The sequence below is a fragment of the Schistocerca piceifrons genome, chromosome 2 (genome assembly GCF_021461385.2).
Source record: "Schistocerca piceifrons isolate TAMUIC-IGC-003096 chromosome 2, iqSchPice1.1, whole genome shotgun sequence".
Taxonomy (NCBI): Eukaryota; Metazoa; Arthropoda; class Insecta; order Orthoptera; family Acrididae; genus Schistocerca; species Schistocerca piceifrons.
The window spans coordinates 343,521,560-343,539,856 of NC_060139.1; the positions used below are offsets into that span (position 1 = coordinate 343,521,560).

At 37.3% G+C, this 18,297-nt stretch overlaps 1 protein-coding gene across 1 annotated transcript in view; it reads right to left on the reverse strand.

Moving 5' to 3' along the window:
- Positions 1–18,297, reverse strand: part of LOC124777179 (zinc finger-containing ubiquitin peptidase 1-like) — a 176,516-nt gene that overhangs the window by 46,456 nt on the left and 111,763 nt on the right. The window contains 1 exon segment of the mRNA XM_047252490.1: positions 15,083–15,210. Coding sequence (XP_047108446.1) covers positions 15,083–15,210 — 128 coding nt within the window.

An 18,297-nucleotide genomic window follows, 5' to 3' on the forward strand; every position in this document is an offset into this window, starting at 1 on the left:
TTTCGAGAACTAGCTTTAAATGAGTAATCTATGGATATACTACAATCCCCTACCTATTGCTCACACAGGGATTGTGAGGTACAGGGGCAGTCAATGAATCATTCTTCCCATGCTCCATATATAAATGGAACACGAAGAAACCCTAGTAACTGGTACAATGGGATGTACCGCTGTCATGCACCTCACGGTGGTTTGCAGTGTAGATGTATACATTTAGATGTAAGACTATGTAAGCTGTGTTATGTCAGCTTGGAAATGTATACAGACATATTTGTCAACAGACCTTTCAGTTATCAAACAATGGAAAATTCAGGATGGAATAATAACAATATTATGAAAAGGACATATTGCTTCTCACCATATAGTGGAAACGTTGAGTCACAGACATGCTCAACAAAAATACTACTAAACAAGTAAGCTTTCAGCCAGATTCCTTCTTCTGAAATGTACACACACACACACACACACACACACACACACACACACACACACAACCACTGTCTTTTGTCACTGAGGCCAGACTGTTATCAACAGGACGTGATCAGATTTTTGCTCTGATTTCTTCTGCTAGAGTAGCCGGAAAGTGCAGCGTAAACATGATATCCCTGATGCCCCCGCTTCAAAAAAGAGAGAGAGAGAATAATAATAAGAATGAATGAATGCCTCTGTGCATGCTGCAATTAGTCTAATCTCGTCTTCAAAATCACTACAGGACTGATACAGAGGGTGCTGTAAGATATTCCTAGAATCATCACTTCCAGTTGGTTCTAAAAACTTTCTAAGTAGGCTTTCACAGGATAGTTTGCATGTATCTTCAAGTGCCCACCAATGCAGCTCTATCAGCATCTTTGTGACACTTTCCTAAGGGTCGAACAAACCTCTTAACTCTTCATGCTGGCCTCCTTCCCTTCTTCATATCTCTTCAACATCCTCTGTTAGTTCTATTTGGTATGGTTCCAAGCACTTGAACAATATTCTAGGATGGGTCGCACAGGTGTCTTGCATGCTGTCTCCTATGCAGACTGATTGCATTTACCTACAATTGCATCAATGAACCACAGTTCGTACCCTGCTTTGCCTATGACTGACACTAAGTGATTGTTCCTTTTCATATACCTACAAATTGTTACACTCTGTACTTTCATGAGTTGAGTGATTCCAAATGTGACTCATTGATATTATGGTCATAGCGTACCACATTTTTCATTTCGTGAAGTGCATTTGTGAACATTCGCAGCAAGTCACCAATCTTTGCACCCATTGTATTGGATGAAATGGTTTTGGAAATCAGGAAATACAGCATTTACCTAAACACCGTGATCCATAGCTTTCAATACCCCATGTGAAAAAATTGGAAGTTAGGTTTCACATGTTCTGTTTTGTAATCCATGCTGCTTGACATGAAGGATGTCCTTCTGTTCAAGATAACTCATTACATATGAGCTCATAATATGTTCTCTAAGATTCTACAACAAGTAGATATCAAGGACATTGGATGGCAGTTTTATGGATCACTTCTGTTACTCTTCTCACAGACGGGTGTTTCCTGCTCTGTCTTCCAACTACTTGGCATCGTTTCATGTTTGAGGGAGCAACGGTAGATTATAATTAAAAGACGAGCTAACTCAGCTGCAAATTCAGTATAAAACCAGACAGGGGTTCATCAGGCCCCAGAGCTTTATCTTTCCAATGGTACACGAATTAACTTGAGGCAATAATCTTGGGTTTTCCTTTCCAAAGGACCATTTTAAAATGGATTTAGGCATTTCTGCTTTTGCTTTGCCACCCTCAATTTCAGTTCCTGTCTCATTCAAGAGTGACCAGATACTAATTTAGGTGCCACTGACAGCCTTTACACATGACCACAAAATTTCTTTGGGTTCTGTGAAAGATATTTTGAGAATATTTTGCTACGGTAGTCGCTGCAAGTTTCACGCATTGATATCTTTATTGTCAAATGTGTTCCATTCAACATCTCTATATCCATTGCCTTCTGCTTTGTTTCACACCTACTGTGGAGTGTCTCTGTATCTTTATGAGTATCTCCAGAGTTACTGCATGCCACGAAGGATCCCTCCCATCATAAAATTTTCAACTGGGTACATGTCTATTTAGTACATGGCCAACTATTGTTTTAAATTTGAGCCATAGTGCCTATACATGCTCCTGTCCTGAGCTAAAAGTTTCAAATTCCTCACAGAGGTATGACACTACTGCTTTATTATTTAGTTCACTGAACATGTAAATCTCTCTACTTATTTAGTTGTTCATTATACTTTGATAACCACTGTTGCTAAACGGCCTCATGGTCAATGATACCGGTTTCGATGTGGACATTCTCAAAGAGGTCAGGTCTTTTTGTTGCAATGAGCTCTAATGAGGGGAGTTCCAAACTATCTGCTCTAAGTAATTTTCAGAGAATGCATTTAGTAATGTTTCACAGGATGTACTGTCACATTCACCACTAAGAAAACTGGAATTACCCCATTTGAATGTCGGATAAGTAAAGTCTCCTATGATGATTACAAGATGACTGGGGAACTTATGTAATACTGAACTGTGGTTTTCTCTAAAGTTTTTGATTAAATCATGAGGTGAGTCTGATGACTGATAGAAGCATCTAATAATAATTTATGGTCACCCCAAACAATTTCACTTACAGCTTCAACCTGTGTCTCAATAGTTTTGAGTTTCTTGTCTACTGCTACAATTACATCACTTCCATTTCCAATTAGCGTATCTTTTCAATACACTTAAATTTTCCCCAAAAGTCTCTCTGGTGTCAACTTCGGGTATTGACCAGCTTTCTGCACGTTGTATTATGTGAATTTCACTACATTTTTTGGAGCACTTAAAACTCTGGCACTTTGTTGACAATGTTTTGGCAGTTAACAACTGGGATTTTGATACTTTTGCCTCTGGGGGCATTTCTTTGGATCTTACACTAATACAGATCTCCTACAGTTATCATTATCTGGAATGGATGGAGAGTTGCCTAATCTACAAGACCTCTTGTGTGCAACACACACACAGTCAGCTGGCTGGGTGGCAGCCTCTGATGTGTAGCACACACTTGGCGCATTTCTTCTTAAAGAAGAATGGTGGTCTATGACATTGCTGAGCAGTTAGAGAGACTGAAGTGGCACTGGGCAAGACACATGGTGAGCAACAACTTCAAATGGACCATAACACTGATGGAATGGTGTCCAAGGGATATGTAGAAAAGTGTCAGACATCCTCTGACAAGGTGGAGGGACACCGTCCGACATTAGGAAAAACTGGATCCATACCACCCAGCAAAGATCAACAATGAAATCTTTGGAAGAGGCCAATGTCTAGGAGTGGATTCTAGAGACTGAAAAAGAAGAAGAAGCAATTCTCAATCCTATGGTCCAAATTCAGTAAGTTACAGCCTAGCTTCTCACAGAACCTTCAGAGTCTCTGGTTCAAGCCTTCCACTTGACACAATCAGAGGGCCATGATCTGCTCTGGGAACAAAGCTGCAGATTAAGAGTTTCACTGAAGCTCTGTGACCAAGGTTGATATTCTCAATCTTCTCTGCCAATCATTGGAATGATCCACATATGACCTAGGAGCCCAGACAACAGACATTGTTTGTCCCAATGCAAGCCACATCTGTAGTTGGTTACATCCCATTCCGTCAATGGCTGCTGTAATAGACTCTTCAACATGTTTAATGAGGCCTCCAGACATACACACCGAGCACCACACGGTGTTCTTTCCTATCCCTTGCTCCCATTCCCTTAAGGGGTACCATTATAAGCATACCTTCGAACTGCTGATGATTAATAGACGACTACCCTGTTGTGTATTCCTCCCCATGACATGGGACTCAGTACGGCTTTCAACAGGTGAAGTGAGTCTCACTAGCTCAGTTTTGGTTTCAGTAGAAGATAGCATCTCAAAGTTGTTAGTTCTCCCTGCTCCCTGTGTTCCCAATACAGGATGCCTAGATTTACCACTGACACGACACTCACAGTTAAGTGGATGTGTAGCAACAGATTTTGTAGTTTCTGCAGAAAGGCCAATGTTCACAGTAGAGGATAGAACCTTTTCAGATGTGAGAGCTTGTAATGCTTCGAGAATTTTTGCGTAAATTCTAGAACCACTCGTCCTTCTACCATCTCGAACACACGATATTTTAAATGTAAGTGTGAGAGTGGAAGCGTATCTACTGCGCCACCTGTTTCTGTGTGCAGGTTGGAAGTTTGTTATGAGAAGACTGTAAGAGTGGCAGTCCACTGACAACGACAAGTGTTTGCCGCTAGTGCCACAGATGCTGTGTGAAAGAACAAAGAGTAATTATGTGCTATTCTTTGCTGTGTTAGTGAATGTGATTATTGTAAAAAAAGAAAAACGAACAACTGACTACAGACTTTTAACTTACTTCATGTCTTAGCTCTGAACAAGGCAAGACAGCATGTGATGTTCATGAATTATTTGGTTGTCAAGCCAATGCAATTATGAATGTGTTTAATTGAGTCTAATGTTGGATGACTAAGCTGATTTCCAGAAGTTTAAATGTTTGTATGAAAAATGGTAAAGTTGTTTCCTGTGAAAGTTGAAAATATATCATAATTGAACTTAAAGTATTGTGTGAGTACCCAATTATTTCAAGAGTAGAGAAATAGTCAAATAGATTCCTATAACCAGCGATAGTCTTCGGAGAAGAAGCTTTTGGGAGATCGGCGTATCTGATTATCCAGAGAAGAGGATCGGCTGCACACATCACGTAAGTCAACTGATGAGAGTGAGGTGTGAATTGTGAATGCAATCCATTTTCGCACCATTTCTCGTGTCATCAAAATGTTAGAAGCTTCACCAAACATAATGCAGGGTGCTGTAAATGAACTCTGAAAATTCATAAATAGTTATTCATACAACTTACAGACCTAGACTTGGCATAAGGTAGATCAAGTTTTGTCTCTTGTAATAATACACTAGTACGAATCACACTAGTGCAAGTGCTACTGACAGTTGTAGCAATGCTGGCTGTCTCCACTGGTCTCACTGAGTGCTTTGGTTTGAAGAATCGAAGTCTATGACAACCGTACAACATAATTTTGTATGGTGTATGTTTTGTTGAAACTGAATAATCAGTAACCTATAAAAAATTCTCACATCAACCAGGAAATAACAATGATATAAGGAAAGTGAGAGAAAACTTTGTTAATAATTCTACAAAATCAGCGCAGCTTGCTCCTTGCAAACTGGGTGTCCCATATGTGACTGTTCAATGTGGGTTAAGAAGATATTTGTATCTCAAACATGCAAACTAACAATGACACAAGAACTAAAAGACAACAAGATTAATTCTGGAAACAAGAAGATTGTTTGTACAGACATTTTTGGGAAATTTTACATCAATTGGAACAAGATGAAAGTTTCACTGGAAACATTATCTTTAGTGTGAGTCAACTTTTCAGTTAAGTGGTAAAATTAATAAACTCAGAATACAGAATTTGGGGCCGTAGAAATCAATGAACAACCTGGGAACATGTTCTTGATAGCCCAAATGTTGATTTATTTTGTGCTTTGAGCAAAAACAAAGTTTATGGCCCTTTCTTCTTCCAAGAAGAATAATTCAAGTTATTTGTTTACTGTTCTGTGTAATATTGCACCAGCCATTATGCAGTCCAACAGTGTTTGCTGTTCTCAAACACAGAATGAGGGGCTATCCGTAAGCAGCTGGAAATCTGTAATATCACATTTTATTATGGAAATAGCTGTGTCAGATAAAATACAGTGAGTAGGAACCACAGATGTTCCTCTCTGATTTTTATCCCTGTTGTTGAATGTAATGTTAACGACTCCGATTTTGTATTTACTCTGATAAAGACAAAGGGAACTTATAATTGTAAATATTAAGTATTACAACTTGATAGTAAGTGCAAAAGTTGAATTCAAGGGAGAAATAAATGATTGTTCATCTCTGGTAAATAATTAGGTGAGACTCGAACATAATACTACTCTTCTACTCATTCTAATTACTGAAGTGTCAGCTTTTCTATGTTGATTTGGAGTTGGAGGGACATTGGGGAGATTGCTGAAAAGCACTTTACCAACATATTACCACACAACAAAAAAACACACACACACACACACACACACACACACACACACACACACACACACAGGCATGCACACGCACAAGGCGGGTTTAGTTTAAATTGACATTTCAATACACCATTTACAAACCAAGAATACATGCTAATCTTATCAATAAAATCATAAAATACCATAAAAAATAACAATATAAGTCTTCCTGACTACTGTCAAGTGATTGGAAGCTACTGCAAATGAGTGTGTTGGATAGTTACCACGAGTCTTGTACCAGACAGGTCCTTAAAATGAAAATTTTCATAAGTGATTGATTGTTTGACAAAAATTTTAATGTGAGCAGCACACCAATGTAGTAAGTTACACCACCTTTTACTAGGTTATCCTTCCCTCTCTCTCTCTCTCTTCACAGGTTGAAAACAAACTTTAATATTTGTATACACTTACGTTAAATGTTTTCATAATGCCAATACAGCTTGAAACATATTATTAAATAAATAATTTAGAAGTCAACAAATTATGTGACTGTTAGCAGTATTTGAAAATCTTTTCATATTTTTGAAACAGTCATGGTTTATTAATAGGCAACATGGCTTCTAATTTCTCTCACTTCTATTGCACACAGACAGTGACCCGCTGAGCTTGAAGCATGTATTAACACTAGCCAACATTTCATTTACAAACAATGCCTTGGGCAATGACAATCATGTCCTATTTCCCTCTGATATTCCTTCAAGAATGCTACCAGTGTTTGTTTTCCTTGAATGTATGAAAATGACCAGTATACAATAGTTCACCCACTTAGACAACATTTTTATAAGCTACCAGTATATCCTCATCAAACACCTGGAATGTCCCACTTGTATTCTTATTATGATTATTATTTCTTTCCTTTCTCAGATGTTATGCCTGGTTAAAAATGGAAAGTGACGCGGACCTTGATCAAGGGTGACTTCCTTTTAACTCTACGGTATATGTTACATTGCATTTAGGAACTTTCGGGTAATTGAATATGTATCAATAATTACAGATTTCTGTAGTTGTATATATACATTTGGATGTAGCTGTATTGCGTTGATGTACTGGTGGATATTGTGTGGTATGACTCCTGTAGTTGATAGTATAATTGGTATAATGTCAACTTTATCCTGATGCCACCTGTCCTTGACTTCCTCAGCCAGTCGGACGTATTTTTCAATTTTTTTCTCCTGTTATCTTCTGTATATTTGTTGTATTGGGTTTGGATATTTCGATTAGTTGTGTTAATTTCTTCTTTTCATTGGTGAGTATGATGTCAGGTTTGTTATGTGGTGTTGTTTTATCTGTTATAATGGTTCTGTTCCAGTATAATTTGTATTCATCATTCTCCAGTACATTTTGTGGTGCATACTTGTATGTGGGAACATGTTGTTTTATTAGTTTATGTTGTATGGCAAGTTGTTGATGTATTATTTTTGCTACATTTTCATGTCTTCTGGGGTATTCTGTATTTGCTAGTATTGTACATCCACTTGTGATGTGATCTACTGTTTCTATTTGTTGTTTGCAAAGTCTGCATTTATCTGTTGTGGTATTGGGGTATTTAATAATATGCTTGCTGTAATATCTGGTGTTTATTGTTCGATCCTGTATTGCAATCATGAATCCTTCCATCTCACTGTATATATTGCCTTTTCTTGGTCATGTGTTGGATGCGTCTTGATCAATGTGTGGTTGTGTTAGACAATACCGGTGCTTACCATGTAGTGTTTTCTTTTTCCAATTTACTTTCTTCGTATCTGTTGACGTTATGTGATCTAAAGGGCTGTAGAAGTGGTTATGAAATTGCAATGGTGTAGCCGATGTATTTATATGAGTGATTGATTTTTATATTTTGCTAGTTTCTGCTCGTTCTATAAAGAATTTTCTTAAATTGTCTACCTGTCCATAATATAGTATTTTAAGTCGATAAATCCACTTCCTCCTTCCTTTCTGCTTAATGTGACTCTTTCTGTTGCTGAATGTATGTGATGTATTCTATATTTGTGGCATTGTGATCGTGTTAAGTGTATTGAGTGCTTCTAGGTCTGTGTTACTCCATTTCACTACTCCAAATGAGTAGGTCAATATTGGTATAGCATAAGTATTTATAGCTTTTGTCTTGTTTCTTGCTGTCAATTCTGTTTTCAGTATTTTTTGTTAGTCTTTGTCTATATTTTTCTTTTAGTTCTTCTTTAATATTTGTATTATCTATTCCTATTTTTTGTCTGTATCCTAGACATTTATAGGCATCTGTTCTTTCCATCACTTCTATGCAGTCGCTGTGGTTCTCCAATATGTAATTTTCTTGTTTATTATTATTATTATTATTATTATTATTGTTTGTGCTGTGATCCAAAAAATTACAATTTATCAGATAACAACACAAGATGTGCTTTTTATGGGATAGTAAGTGATATTGATAAATAATATCTGTTAGATAAGTCAAAAATTCCTGTGTTTGCTGTAGCAAACTGACTTCCGTAGTACACATTACACTGCTTATGAGTGAGAACCTCCTATTGTCCCATTTTTCCTAATAAGAATGTAGCATCCGTAATGATAAGCAGAAAGCCATGAGGTAGTGGTAGCAGAACTGTGGCTAATAGTCCAGGAGGTAGTTCTTATCTTTAATGCGAAGGCTGTTGGTGTATATGGTTAGGCACCCTATTTGGATGGGTCAAGGGCAATCCTAAGATTTATGGATTTTAGGAAGAGTGTTAAGCAGGAAGAGGTACAGAGAAATTACCTGTCACAGACTAAATGAAGCAACTGTGTGTAAATTTCATGGGGGCCAACAAATTAAAAATTTCAGTTCAGCATATTTTGCCCTTACAAGTATTTATTATTGTACTGACCTAAAGACAAGATGGTAGTTTTATTTCACATATTTTCATTCACTGTTATTGAATTTAAATACCTTCTGGAGGCAGTGGGCCCAAAGCAAAAGGAATACTTTTCAGAGGAATGTTGTTTAATGTAGATAACTGCATATCTTATGAAGACCATTTTAACAATCTTGGAATTACATTACATTTATTGTTTTCCATGGATCCCTTGGAGAGGAGTCTCTGGGAATTTTTACAGTTGCTTCCCACTGCATTTACTTTTTAATTGTTTCTGTTGTTGAAAGATATCAGTTTTGACTGAACTGTTGATTTGCACAATAACAACACAAGGCAGAGAAATGATTTTCGTGCAGACTTTTACTCCCCTTCAAGGGCTAAGAGTGGAGCTATGAACTCTGGTGCAAACATATTTAACAAACTCCCATCTAACATTAACCACAAGGATCTGGGACTCCCTAATAATTCAAAACAAAATTAAAAGCAAATTCTATTAGTTACTTCCAGAAATTATATGCTTTCTCGACTTGTGGGTGAAAACCTGATGAATAAATCTATGAATGAAACAAAGTTGGTTTTCCATATTAACAAGATCCAGAGATGGTGTCCAACAGTGGTGACAATTCTCCATGAAGAAATTAAGTTGATCATTATTGCAGAAGTGGAGTCTTTGCCTGCAGGCAGAAAGATGAAGTCATCATTGGTCTCTAATCTGCAAAGGATGTGTAATACTGGATGGATAGAAGGAAGTGATAGAGGATGTAGATGATGATCACAGACGAATGAGGGTTGAAACTGTGAATGGCAAGATTAATTATTAGGTTTAGAGTGGCAGTCACCAAGGAAATACATTGTGAGGAAATAGTTTCAACAAAGAGAGTTGGGTAAGCACAACAGATCTTCATCAAATCCAGTATGACTAAATGTGGATGTGAAGCTAAATATTCAACCTTCAGAGAAGAATGAAATTTCAGATTCTGAGAATTATGCAAGTCTCCCTACTATGCTCAATGATCAAACAGGCTCCTAAATCTACATTAATTCCTGTGCTTCATCTCTGATACCTTTTCAATCTCCTGTCCCTGAGTCTCTGACTGTTGGATGGTGATTACAGGAAAGCTAGAAGAGTGTGACTGGCACTTCATCTCTGGATCAGATTGGCACAACTACACGATATCATCAGTGAAAACACTGAAATCAATTACAAAGTGTTGGCATTAAATCAAGCAAATATCTATGCACATAACTCTTAAAACACAACACATATTCCTGGTTTATATGAGGCAGTTCAACCTTTCTTAGTGAAATGGAAAGTGTTGTGTAAGATCTTTCATACGGGAGGAACTCAAATGGGATGAATGATAAGTTGAGGGCATTAGGTATCTTGTTTAAGTAGATATCTTATTTAATCTGACAAAACCATTAGATCTTACAGATCACATTATTATTTTGCACTAGTTGGAACATTGTGAAATTAAGGTAAGTGAGGGAACAATGAATAATTAAATACCTATAAAACACAAGGTTGTCATACAATGTCCAAAACAGGGAATAGATTTCAATTTAACTAAGGAGGGTGGACGGGGGAAGAGGATATCATGTCCCAGGGGGTTCTGCTGTGCCCTTTGCTTTTCTTGATTAAATGATGCAGTCAATTAAAAAAAATTATATTTGCTGATGACACATGTGTCATGGGGAAAAATGTCTAATGTGATGTAAATGATTTAGCAAATAGTGTAAAAGAGAACATTAGCTCGTGGCTTACAGGAAACATTTGTTTTGTAAATAAAAACCACCTTTCCTTGTTGCAGTGTGTTTTATTTGTTCCAGACATGTTTCATCTTTTAAGGCATCTTTAGTGGAATAGTTATTTGAGTTTTTGGCTGGCATCTACATTTCCTCTCATCGTATCTCAACGCGTCTGGAACAAATAAAATATATTGCAGCAAGAAAAGGTGGATTTTATTTGCAAAACAAATATTTCAATTCTTGCTGCAGATGATGACCATGTTAACAAATTTGTTATAGGAAACAGATTGACACTCAACTGCCAAAAAATAACTGCATACTGTTTCTTAAACAGAACGCTAACAAAAGTGAAGTTTTATTGCCAAAAGTTGATTAAATAACCAGTGGTCTTTTATTTTTCTTAATTCTCAGGACTGGAGATAAGTGAAAGCTCAGTTGGAAGTATCATAAGCACAATTGTGTGCAGAAAATAAAAGCTGCTGACCTCTCTATAAAAACAATTCCGACCTCCAGGATGAAGTGGAGGAAGAACTGGTAATGGGGAGAATTACAGATCAAGCCAAGAAGATGTGTCAACAGGCAAGAATATCAGACAATCACCAATTCAGCACCTTGCATGCCAGAAGTAAGACACTGATTGCTACTTGCAATTAGTGGCTCTAGTAAATAAGTAGTAGAGCTGCCTACAAGGATGACAGATTTGCTGCACCATAACACTCACTCAGGGCAACGCACCCTGACAGAATCAGCTGACAGCTGCAGCAAGAACTATTTCATTGTCTCTAGAGCAAACAAGAAAGTTTCTGTCTATTGCATATTTCACTCTATTATATCCTCTAGTACTGGGACAGCTCTGAGCATTTACAAGGAATATGCTTATTGCAAAAAAGGGCACACAGAAAGGAAACTTCATTCAAGTGGTTGTTTAAGCAACTTCATGCAAACAGATGGAGGTGTTGTTACCTATGACAATGAAAACTATCAGCTCTTGACAGACTATTTTAAAGTGCCACTGAACTGTGAAGAGCCTCGGGAATGACTGAATGCTCAGAAACAAATTCACATTATATTCCAAAGCATCATCAAGTGTCAGTGATATCAGGCAGGTAATCAACGGGCTCTAGCATGATACAGCACCAGGCGAAGAAAGTAATGTGGAAGATTGCATGGTAAGTCACAGCAGATGGAATACACTGACCTACAGAAGAAATATGGAGAACTGAAAAGGTGCAAAAGACTGGAAATATGTACTCATACACCCATTCCATAAAAAAGGCATTTGAATGGATTTGAAAACTACAGAGGGATCTCCTTACTTTCAGTTGCTTGTAAGATATTTTCTTGTTCTGCTGAGAACAGATGAACAGTCTGATCGAGTGATCGGAAAATATCAAGACGGATTCCAAAATGGCAGTTCATGCATCGAACAGGTGTTCTACTTCTCTGAGAACTCGAGGAATGAGTTCCAGAGCATAGTAGTAACTCACGTCAACTTCAAAAAAGTATATGACTCAACTGATAGACCAAACTTTACTTAGAGTTTTAGAGGAATTCAAAAGTGACAAAACCGACAGATGAGGGTCCATAAAACAAACCCTGACAGACACTATCTCCAAAGTTGCCCCCCCCCCCCCTCCCCAATCCCCCTCCTCACAATTCTCTTTGATGTCATCCTGGAGAAAATAATGAAAAGTTGGGAAGGTCTGAAGTTGCAAGTAATAAGTGGAATACACCTTGGGAAGTACAGAAATCAGATTTAGCTTTTGCCAATGACCTTGGTGTCTCATACCGAAACTGGAAGGATGCCCAAAGAATGCTGGAGAGTTTACATTAAATTACTGGATAAACAGGTGTCAAAATCTCTTATCAAAAGATGAAATATACGGAACACAGTCACCAAAAGGAGAAATACTTTGGGGTAAAATACAGGAAGATAAAAAGGTCAGACAAACTCAAATACTTAGAAGAGTGGATCCAATATAATGGACCGGATTAAAAGGCAACTAAAGGAATAATCAGAAAATTAAACCTTGCTTACAAACTAACACAGAAAGGTACAACAAATGAGCTACATCCTACAAGGGCAAAATCAGGCATTATAATTCAGTTAAAAAACAAGGAGGACTCCACACTTCAGAGTGTCTAATTTTAAATAAAAAGAGAAAGTTGGAAGGACTTGAAAAGAAGTAAATGAAGATTCTCAGATATTTTAGGAATCCAGAAAATTACTGATGGGACATGGAAGAATAAGAAAAACAAGGAAGTCTCCACAAATCCATCAAAAAGATTACAGACACAACGCAAAAACAACAGTTGAAATTTTATGGATCCTTAGTAAGACTGGGTGAAAACCGATTAGGCAAAAGACCTTCAATTACATCACACCATTAAAGTGCACCTCCAAGTCGGCAGAAGAGGACAAAAGATTTGCAGAAGAAACTGGTATTGCACTAGATATGAACTAAACCAAAGAACAATTCAGAAACAAAGTCAACAGCATGAAATCATTTGAACAGAACCACTAAAATGGAGGTCTATAAATTAAATTTTTGACAAGGAGAGAAAGTACTAAAAATGAAGAGGTTGTGCAAAGAGAGGCTAAGAAGCCATAAGTTCTACACTACACAGCCAATAGTTGACTAAATTTGGGTGGGAGAATACAGATTCATTGACAAGGAAATTCACATTCATTCAGTGAACACTAGAACTGAAAATAATTGTGTAGCATTCTACTGAAAGGTCACATTTTAATAGGTTTCCAGCAGAACTGAAAAAATTACATGATAAACCCCAGATGTTCAAATCTACATTGAAAGATTTGCATTTGGCACATTCCTTCTATTCTACACAAGAGTTACTGCAATGTATTAGTTACTGTACATATTACTGTAAACTGTTTTGATGTCTTCTTAATTATTTAATGACTCATCCACAGCACCTTGGCTCACAGAAACTTGTTAAATTAGAATAAAAAGAAAAAAATTAAAATAAGAGCAAACTGCTGAACATACTGTTTGGTTCAGTAAGGGCACTCTTCAATTAGTCTCTGATTACAAAATACAGCCGAGCACAGTGGTGCAGCGGTTAGCACACTGGGCTTGTATCTAGTAGGATGAAGGTTTGAATACCTGTCCAGCCATCCAGAGTTAGGTTTTACATGATTTCCCTAAATTGCTCCAGGCAAATGCTAGAATGGTTCCTTTGAAAAGGGGACTGACAATATTGTTCCACATCCTTTCATACACTGGTCCTGTGCTCAGTCTCTAATGATCAAGCTGCTGCTGGAATGTTAGACTTTAATCTTTCTTTCTTTCTCCCTTCCTTCCTTACAAACTAAGTTTTCTCAGGTTTTGATGTTAGATATTCAGACCAACTTCCTTCTCCAAAAGAGTTTCCTTTTGTTTTGAATTATTTGAAAAAATGAAAGGAAGGGGAAGACTTGAGAAAAATAATCATTCCAGCGACTGATTCACAGTAAACATGTAGAATACAGGTAAAATTTGCACATTGTTGGAACATAGGTGGGTGCCTACCTTTGAAGTATGACAATGGAGCAGTATCCTGTCATTTTCCAAACATTTGGAATATTTTCATATAACCCACATGTGAATGCAGGATGTTTTTTAAACAAATGAGTAAGAAGGTAATGCATCTTGCGGATATAGATTGATATTCTGTTTCATGACAAATGATTAAACTCTTTTATAACAGTTTGAAGAACTAAATTTTGAGCTTTAGCAGAAAAAGGCTACAGATTTATTTTGTAGTTTTCAAGGGATTATAAGGATTGTAAACAGTGATAAAAGAAATGCTAGTGACAACTTTTGGAATTTGACAATGAAATACATGAGGAAAAAACATAATCCAAATGCCAGCAGTCTACATTTTACACTTTCTAAATATCAGAAGTGAAGTACCGAACTAAATATGATAGAATGCTAAACAAACTCAAGCTGACAGCCTGACATAACATAACATGAAAAACCAGCCATGTCAGCTGCAAAAGCCACTTGGGCACACAGAATGCATAAAATCTGGCCTGCCTGTACACAGATTGTGTGTTTCCTCCCTGTGTTTCAACCTACTCCCAAAATTGTCAATGGTTAACTTTATTGGTTATGCATTTATTGGAATAGTCTAATTATTCATCTTTCCATACCCCACGATGGACACTACCCTTCTGAAACTTCCAATGTAGTGAAGATATTGAATCACATTGCCAGAGGTTGCACATTGTTTTTATCGTGACTTATCCTCAGGCTGCCAAGGGTATCACCATTTCACCTTTTCATGATTAAGTTTAGCTAAATAGCACTACTCATTTTCACTTCACTTCACTAAATAACATCAAAAGTATGCAAAGTACGAGTAATATCTAAAGTTTATACCTTGATGCTGAAGATAGAGTGGTGGTTTGAATTCTTCATTCTTTTGAAAGTATTCCAAAACCCAGCCAAATAGTTCAGGATGACTTCCATCAGCACTTGTTGGTCGATGAAAGTCTACTAGCTGACACCTGTGAAAAGACAGAGAAACATATGATGGAGCACTAGCATGTCATTTTGTTCAACAGTCCACACTTTTGGAAACACAATATTGTGAAAAGGCGTTCGTCAATACTGGCCGAAAGCTATATTTGTGACAGTCTTTTTGTTGTGCCCATCTGCAACTCAGCATCTCTGCCTTCATCAATACTGGCTGAAAGCTAATTTTGCGACAGTCTTTTTGTTGTGCCTATCTGCAACTCAGCATCTCTGCTATATGGTGAGTGGCAACTTTCATTTTCACAATATTGTTACATTTCATATTGGATTTTCCGTTGTTTGACTTTTGGAAAAAGTTTGTGATCTGCTTTTCATGTTCAAATATTTGGTTACAATGGGGTAAAGTGTTATTTTCATCATGCTCAGAATGTCTGTTATCAGCTGAAGGCTCAGCCACCAGTCAGAATTGAATCAATCGTGCACATGTGTCACATTTCTGTCAATTGGGAATGTTGATGGACATCCACTGCAGAGTTCATCAGTAACTTCCTCTCAGTCCTCCTTGAATGACTTGTATCATTGGAGAACTTATTTTCCCAATGTGGTCAGTGTATCCATTAGGCCATATCTATAAGACTGATATGGGAAAAAGAGTAAAAAATCAACAAATATAACATTAACATTACTACTAGAATTTACTGTTACCCTTATGGAGTCCTTTACTATGTGTCACACCCTGAAAATGGCAAGAAAGTTTGATACTTCAACCATACTTGAAGATCAGTTGAAAAATGCTCATACTGGAGCACAAAAAAGGCGAATATGCTCCTTTTTATTAGAAAACTCTGACTAAAAGTGGGGTACAAGCTGTCTCTCCTACCTCCCTTAGTACCTTCAAAAAATTTTCCAAACATTTTGGCATGTAAATATATTCACACTCTTTTTAATATACAACTCACCTCTCAATCCCACAAGATCCCCTAACTGTAACTCAGTCATGCCCACTAGTCCTTCACTGTAACTCGCTCATAACCGTCCACTCCCTCTTGCCCATTCTCACTCACTCATTCAGCCCAACTGAGGTCATTATCTCTTTGTGTCTTTCTTCCTTTCACTGTCTCCTGTCTCACAGCCACAATATCCTTTTTTCTGTCCTCCTACTACTGTCTCCTCTCATTGTCACTGTCTCCCTCTTGCTCTCTCTTACTGCTACCACATCATTCATTCCTTCCCACTGCTGCTGTCTCTTCTCACTGTCACTATTTCTCTCTTTCTTGTTGTCGTCACAGACTCTGTCTCTCATTATCACTGGCTCTAACCTACTTCAACTTTCTCCTCTTCTTTTTTCTCTCTCAATGGCACTGTATCCTCCTTTTTTTCCCCTAACACTGTTCTGGTCACTGTCAATTACAAGTATGTTCCACTTCCCTTGTGTCCTGCTCTTTCTCTTACACTGCAATCGTCTCCTTCACTCCTTCTATACCATGATCATTGTCTACTGTCTTACAGTATTTATTACTGTTCAATTTTGTCTCATCCTCACTACTACTGTGTCACCTTCTCTCTCAGCATGAAACAGTTCAAATATACTCACATGCCAAAATTATTGGGAAAATATTTTAAAGGTGCTAAGGAAGGTAAAATGAGGCAGCTGGTGCACCACTTTTCAGAGTCTTTTAAGAATGAACATTTCACACTTTTTTGTCCTCCGGTAGGAGCATTTTTCCACTGGTTCCCTTCTTTCTGCTGCCCCTCATATGAAAGAACTTTAAGGGTCAGCAAAATTTTAATAATTTACTTATGTGAAATTGAAATAACACAAAACTAATTTTACATCTCAGGCCAGATTTTACATGCAAAAAAGTTTTACGTTCGCTTCAGTACAACAATATGTGGTTTCCAGAATCCTTCTGATGATAACACAGACTGTGTATTTCTCCATGCTGTATAAACTAAGTTTTTGCCTCACACTGGATTTTCCACGTACAAGTACGGTAACTTTGAAACACTGTATCTTGGAAAAGGATAAAGATATCAAGAAGATTTCTGAGGTTGTTTGAAATCAAGATCTTAGGAATATATTGTAAAATTTTTGATAATTTACTTGTGTGAAATTGAAATAATGCAAAACTAATTTTACCTCTCAGGCTTGATTTTATTATGTGCTGTCTAGGAGTCTGCAGCTCGGTTTTGGTATGAAGAAACTGGTAAAAAAAAAAACCACATACACACATTTTTTGGAGGGGGTTTCTAAGGAACTGCCCATGGTGCCTCCATAAGCCCCACCAAGGACATTATTAAATGCAAAAAAAAACGAACTGATTTGGCTCCATTAGCCTAAGCAGGAGGAAGTGTGCAATATTCATACTTTGAACCCATACTATGGGACAGTGACACTAAGATGATCCCTCTGTTGAGTGTAAAAATGGTTGCTAGGCCAATGACTATCCAAAATTCTTGACCCTATTTTTCCATCACCGACAGAACCTGATGTATGAGCCCTGAAAGAATCCGTTTTTATGCATGGGGTTTGGAACATAGTGAACAATAAATGCAGAGAATAATCATACTAGTCAGTGTGATTTCTAATGCACAATGTTCAATTAGTGTGTGTGATTTCTAATGCACAATGTTCACTTTCTCGAAATTTAAATGATCAGTTTTGTTGATGATATTTAAATCCATGCATTCCTTGCGAAATATTAACAGCCTCCATCTCTTCTGTCTGATCTACAGCAACTGCTACTGACTTTTTAATTCAGAAATTTAAGTAGAGGCAGGGCATCAGTTCTGAGCCAGTACTCAGTGGAACACATTATGTCTGTAGCATCTTTGTTATCATGAAGAAAGACCTCACCAACAATGGGTGAGAACATAATTAAAGAGGTAAATAGGGAACAAATAAAAGAACTTTATATTAAGTGGCTGTGATCAGATATGAAGGAGATCAGTCATTATAGGATGAACTGCCCGGTGGAAAAAGTAACTTGTACAAATGGGACAGAGAAACTACCTGTAGCTGCAGTGTAAACAATGTCATGAAAAACAGGACTTGATACAGGCAGGGACATGAGAAAAGTATGTGGGTGAAGAATTGATATGATACTCATGGAACGGCC